This window comes from Toxorhynchites rutilus, chromosome 2, assembly GCF_029784135.1.
Source record: "Toxorhynchites rutilus septentrionalis strain SRP chromosome 2, ASM2978413v1, whole genome shotgun sequence".
Taxonomy (NCBI): Eukaryota; Metazoa; Arthropoda; class Insecta; order Diptera; family Culicidae; genus Toxorhynchites; species Toxorhynchites rutilus.
In genome coordinates this window covers 33,606,822-33,613,832 of record NC_073745.1, presented here as the reverse complement: position 1 = coordinate 33,613,832, position 7,011 = coordinate 33,606,822, and the positions used below count along the sequence as shown (strand labels likewise).

The 7,011-nt window shown below is 39.5% G+C and overlaps 1 protein-coding gene across 1 annotated transcript; it reads left to right on the top strand.

Moving 5' to 3' along the window:
• Window positions 1-5,095: 5,095 nt before the first annotated feature.
• LOC129767778 (probable elongation factor 1-beta) lies at window positions 5,096-6,090 on the top strand. The gene is made up of 2 exons (XM_055768965.1): window positions 5,096-5,284; window positions 5,424-6,090. Exons 1-2 carry the CDS (start codon window positions 5,205-5,207, stop codon window positions 6,022-6,024), a joined length of 681 nt encoding a protein of 226 aa, XP_055624940.1. The 5' UTR covers window positions 5,096-5,204; the 3' UTR covers window positions 6,025-6,090.
• Window positions 6,091-7,011: the final 921 nt, after the last annotated feature.

The window sequence follows — 7,011 nt, the reverse complement described above, 5'->3', positions numbered from 1 at the left end:
AAATTCGGTTGGAAAAGTTGGACAAAGCTGAAATGTAATTCTAGAACTAGTGAAAATAATTACCGCTATTGGCGATCTAACGTACAAATCTACACCTAGGCGGCGCTGCAGTGAAAGTGATGATGGTTTCAAATTTTGCCATATGAGCTTATGGAAGGTTTGTAGTTCTTTCCATAAATTACAATATTATAATCATAAAAGATTATTGGATTGCGATGAGTATTTAAGAAATTTAATTCTGCGCATTTTTATATATAACATGTTATTTTCTCATCTCTTTCAGTAGTGAAAATTGTATAAATATCGACAATGGTTGAATCAAAGACGGAAATTCGAGAGCACCATCAAAAACAAGTAGAAAAATACATGGTTCTTGCATGTGAGAACTACCTTGGAAAGTCCGGAAGTAAAACATACGTGATTTGTTTTTCAATTTTAGGTTACCTTATCATCATTTTCTTAGTTCAACAACAGAATCCAGATGTCTCACCGATCGTTTACGTTTTGCGTTAGATCGCCAATACATTATTTATGATTTTTAAAAGTAGTAGATTGGCATGAAATTTAGATCAATCTATTTCTTTCCATTGACAGAAACCTTTGACAGTATCTGGATTGAATTAGAATCCCTTAGATTTGCATTGAAGAAGATTTAGATAACCATTAGAATAAATAGAAAAGTGATAAACAATCCAAAACCGCTAAAGGCATGTCACTGGCTCATTATTATCCCATTTGTTCATTTATTAAGACTCATTAGAATTTAAGCTGTAACTGAGCCAGGTTTTAATCGTATATATTATGCTGTCAAAAAAGTCCTGCTGTATTTTTTTTTTGAATTTTCATTTGTTCGTAAAATTAGTTACAATCATCTGTTTGAAGTCAAATATGCGCCGTTTTGTTCGATGACTTGTTCCCAAGGAAGCAGCTCATAATAGATTATTCCTTGACAATCCCACCAAACACACAGCAGAACCTTCCTGGCCGTTAATGAGGGCAGCAGGGCAGCGATTCACATGCGTCGATACGGTCAAAGATGTTTTTTTGCATCAACGTGTGTGGCACCCATACATCGAGCTTCTTTGTGAATCCAAGCTTCTTCAAATGGTTAATAACGGTTTGATGACTTATCCCCAGCTCTTGGCCGATGCTACGGCTGCTACTATGCCGGTCTTTCTCGGTTAATTCAGCGATTTTGTCGCAATTTTCGACTACAGGCCTTCCGGAGCGTGGCGCATCTGCGACGACCTCTACACCAGAACGAAAACGTTGAAACCATCGTTGTGCGGTGGAAATGGAAACTGTATCGGGTCCACAAACTGCACAAATTTTATTGGCAGCTTGAGATGCATTTTTGCCTTTGTCATAGTAGTACTGTAAAATATGTCGGATTTTCTCTTTATTTTGCTGCATATTTGCGACACTATAACTCACGAACGACTTAACCAAACAAAACACTGTCAAGGACTATATTATAGCGCGCAAAAATACCTTTCCAAGCTATAGTATGACTCGATACAATGAATACAACTAGAACTACGCGCTTACAACGACACCTCGCGGAAATACCGCAGGACTTTTTTGACAGCCTAATATGTTACATATTTTACGGTTTTTTTAAATTGTACATTACACCCTAAACTGGTTGGAAGAATCCCACTTTTGCCTATGTTTCCATCACATAAAAAAATTCCAGCCGACCTCAATTAACTCTCTCCGGAGGTGTTTTCAAGAACTGATATGTTTAGTTGAATTGGCAAAAATAAACGACAGTAAATGAGAGAGTATGAGAGTATGAAAATAAAGGTAAAAATGACATTTTGAAATACTATTTTCTAGCAGGACTCACGAATTGCTTAAATATTTCTCATTAAACCATTGTAACTGAACTGAAACATCGTGAGACCACAGAGGCTGAGACATTTTTTCAAATGCCTTCACACTGCACAATAGAAAAAATATTTTCACATGTCCTCGAAACTATGTTGAACAAAAGTTAAAAAAAACATTATACAATTTTTAAATAATGTGAATAATCGATTGTTTGATCAGTTTGCCTTAATCCCATATATTGGGTTGGGGAAAAAGAAATGTTGTATTTCTGATCGAAATTTGACGCTTTATTTAACATACTTAAAATTATCGAATTTAAGTCAAATATGCGCCGTTTTGTTCGCAAACTTGTTGCCATTTAGAAGGTAACTTCATTATTCCCCTCTTATAAAACCCCCCTACTTATTTGCAAAAAACTCAGACAGCCAGTTTTCGCAAGTCTCTTTTGAGGCCAACTTAGTATCACTAAGAGCGTTTTGCATGGACCGGAAGAGATGATAATCACCGGACTATACGGTGGGTGCAATAGGACATCCCATCGGAGCTCCCGTTGGCGATGGTTTGGACCGGCTCACCGCGCTTCGACCACGACTTTTTTCGCTTTAGGTTGTCCTACGTGATCCGCTTTTCATCACCAGTCACCATCTTCTTCAAAAATGGGTCGAGTTCGTTCCGTTTCAGCAGTGCATCGCAGGCGTTGATTCGGTCTAAAAGATTTTTTTGCGTCATCTCGTGTGGCACCCATACATCCAGCTTTTTTTTGGAATCTAATCTTCTGCGAATGGTTCCAAACGGTTTTATGGTCTATACCCAGTTCCTGGCCAATCGATCGAGTGCTCAGCCGGTCTACTTGGATGATTTCAACGATTTTATCGGTTTCCACGACGATTGGCCCACCAGTACGGGGTGTATCTTCGACAGTCACTACACCAGAACGAAGTCGATCAAACCAACGCTGTGCTGTGCGAATCGTTACAGTATCGGGTTCATGAACTACATGAATTTTCCCGGCCGCTTTCGTTGCAGTTTTACCTCGCAGGTAGTAAAAACGTAAAATATGGCGAATTTCTTGCTTGGTGGACTCCATCTTTGACGCGCTATAACATAAGACTGAAAAGAACAATCACAACACTGTCAAAACGACACTTGTAGCACAGATTGACGTCTTTAAATAGCCGTATAGTATGACCCGATGCGATAAGTACAGCACAAGATATGTTTAAGTGTTGCCATATATTGACAATATACGACATTTCTTTTTCCCCAACCCAATATATAGTATAAAAGTGATTTTTAGGCAGATGTTTTGGGCCCATGATCCGAAAGTCTTCTCAGTATGCATTCCTTCGATGTGACATGTATGTAATTTTGTTCATGCGACAAAAAATATATTATTTTCATTCTATGAAAAGAAAAACAATGTATCTTGGTTGTTCAACATGTTAAAAATGTCAAATTTCGTTCCGAATAAAGAGCATTCACGGCATTCACTACTTTTGTTCTTTCAAGTTTTGCTTGTGGAAGCTTACGGTGAACATGCTCCAGCAAAAAAAAAACATGGAAGATGGTTTCAGCAATTCAGAAGGGGTGATTTCAATCTGAAGAACAATGATCATGCTGAAGTAGAGAAATGGTTTGAATATGAGGAACAACAGGTGTTTTTTGGATGTAAACCCAACCCAAACACAACGAAAATTGGAAGAAACACTGAATGTGTAAGTAGTAATTGGTCGTCGTTTGAAAGTCATGCTAAGGTTAAAAATGTATATATAAAAAGCAAAAACAGTGATTTGCATCTAATTAAACATATCGAGGCACCACTCAGTGTCGCATTATAGGCGATTGTGATCTGTAATTGGACATATCAACAAAAACAACACTATGTGAAAAAAAAAGTTAAAACAGGAACATCATTGAAAATCTAACAAAAAAAAACATTAGAAAAGTGTGCAAAATACATAATCTAGTATAATGGTTGAAAACACTCCCAAAAATTAATCGTGTTGTAGAAACTTGCACAAAGGATGTTTTTTCAAAAATGTCCAATTAGAGGATCGAATTTTACAGGTCTATGCAATTAACTGGGCGTTCAATTAGAGACGTATCTCTGTATATTCGAAATGAAGTGCGCCTTCATATTCTACATCTCCACCAAGATGGTGGAGTTAACAGGTGGCTCGTAATTTACACTATTTAGAAAAGACGTATGAGGAATGGAAAGACGAAAAGTTTGGATTTGTTTATGTTATTACTTACGTTGATATGGTTACATTTGATTGAGGTATTTGAAGCAGTATAATAAATAAACAGTTGTCGTTGAAAATTGTAACCTAGTAACCTTTATGCATATGCTTTCGCCAGCTGGCTCGGCTAATGTGATTCAGGGAGTGCTTTGATCGTGGTACCGCCACTGGCGCATAATTTGCAGCTTTGTTTTTTGTGCTGGTTCATAACGACAATCAACCGTGCCGGCGAAACTGTAGTCAATGTTTAGTGTTGATTGGATACCATCTATGTAAATAAGTTCAAACTTACGGGATACGTCCGAACGGCAATTCTGACATTACGTTTTACCTTCCACTTCACTTATCTTGATCTCCACCTGAGACCCAAGACGGGTCTATGGTACTAGGTGAGGCCGTTTCGTCACTAAGTTGGTTAGGGGAGCGGTATATGAAAACAGTACGGAAGAAAGCAGAAGGGGAATTATTTCCTTGAAGCGTGAAAGAGACAGACTGATCAGGAGCGAGCTTCGGCACTAGCGTATTGGGTTTTGTTTACAAACAAAGATGGCTGAAGAGTGGTTTTAGCAAGTTGGCCCACTTTAGGATATACTTCTACGCGCCTTGCTGAGACCTTTTAATCAGGGGTTAGACATCAATTGAATATAGGCTACCCAAAATCAAAATCAATATGGCGTCATTTGTTTATCAACATATCATTTACGAGGATTGAAATCGAAAAATGCGCTGCTTTATTCTAACTGCATGAGCGATTTTTATATTCCGGTTTCACATGGAGGTTTTCACATTTAACATGGAGTTTAAAGTTAGCCACTATTCGACTATATAACCGCACCGAGTTGTACACAACAGTAATTGATTGAACCAAAATGTCAGTAAACCGCAGCAATATTGGGTACACTGGCAATATGAGGGATTCGACGTTTTAGTCGTACCCCTGCTTTTAATACGTCAATAAAACATCGAAACTGATCGTTCAAAAATTAGACAGAAAAAATCACTCTCGCACTCCGCGCTCGGTGTTCGTTGCATTTCTTTCTCTTCGCGTTTTGTAGCAGCTGGTTTGACATCGTGCTTGTGTCCTCAGTGGATTATTCTTAGTAAAACCTTTGAAAAAACTAGACTAAAATGGCTTTCGGTGATGTTAAGACTCCAAAAGGACTGCAGGAATTGAATAACTTCCTGGCCGAGCACAGCTATGTCGAAGGGTGAGTACAAATCAATGTTTATTCATTCGGGTAAATAACTTGTAGGTTATGTTCCGATTGTTGACACGTACCGTTAATATCCGGTATCCGATTGCCGTGTTTTATATGCATATATTGAATATTACGATGTTTTTTCCAGTTACGTTCCGTCGAAGGCCGATCTGTCGGTGTTCGATGCCTTGGGCAAAGCACCAGCTGGTGATTACGTTCACATCCAGCGATGGTATCGTCACATCGCTTCGTTCAGCAGCCAGGAGCGATCTGCATGGGGAGGTCAAGCCTTACCTCAGGTTGCCGGTGCCAAGCCAACCGTAGCAGCACCTGCTGCTGCCGCCCCTGCCGACGATGATGATGATGATGACGTGGATCTGTTCGGATCGGAAGATGAGGAAGAAAGTGCCGAAGCCGCTAAACTGAAGGAGGAACGCCTTGCTGCTTACAACGCCAAGAAATCGAAGAAACCTGCACTGATTGCCAAGAGTTCCATCATCCTCGACGTCAAACCTTGGGACGATGAGACCGACATGAAAGAAATGGAAAAGGCAGTGCGAAGTGTTGAGATGGACGGTCTGTTGTGGGGAGCTGCCAAACTGGTTCCTGTGGGTTACGGTATCATGAAGTTGCAGATTTGCTGCGTTATTGAGGACGACAAAGTGTCCGTCGATTTGCTGCAGGAGACCCTTCAGGAATTCGAAGACTACGTCCAGTCGGTCGATATTGCCGCCTTCAATAAGATTTAAACGCAAATTGGACAATTTGTCTGAATACTCCGAAATCAGTTCCATTAAAGTTGCTTTATATTAAGATTGTTGTGTTTGATTACCATTTTGCTTCTTTCTTTTCCAATGTTTTCCTTCTTCTGAGGTAAATATTGATTGAAACATTTCGAACCAATTTTAACAATGACCTTGAGCTTGGGCATACTGCTCTTCGTAGTTGCTCTCGGTGATTGACCTGAGCCAATGATGCTTGAATGATGCTTGGGAGTAGCAAACCATTCTCATTGTGCAAGTTTCGGCGATTAGTCACTTTAAATAGTTGGTAACGACGCCGGCCACGTCCTTACAGTCACCCGGGGAAGGGAAGGAATGTTAGTATGATATTCGCCGCCCGAAGGCCAGCAGGTTCCCTAGCGATTATCATGGATGGGATAGCTGTTAGTGGGGAAAGGTAAGTTGATCACGAACGTCACTCCACTGGTGAAAACGAAATGAAGTGCATACAAATTGCATACAATCCGAATCAGGATTCACTGAGTTAAGTGATGTGATCAAGAGTTTATCCATTTCTTTCATTGCATAAAAAGCTTGGACAGCTATTAAAACCATCCTCTTCAGGGGCTTTGGACACTCTACTCTGGTTGTCAATATTTTCAGGTTTTTTTTCGGACTTGGTACTATAGAGATCCGTCATTCTCAGACGGAGTTTGTTGGAAAAACTTGGTCTTGGGTTCTTTCGATATTGCGGGAAATGTATATATCGCTTGGAAAAAAGGCGTTCATTACGTTGATTAAGATGCTTTGTGAAGTTTGAATTATTTAACTATAAGCAAAGGGAATAAAACTCAGATTGTCGCATATCTGGCAACACTGGGTGCAAGGTCATACTTTTTCGAGTTGTTTGGTTTGCTTGTTGCATATCTTCAGAGATTTCTTTTTTCTTTTGGTTTGTGCCCTTTGGGAAATACGCTTAAATTTATGCAATTTGTAATACATAAGTTCGAGCAA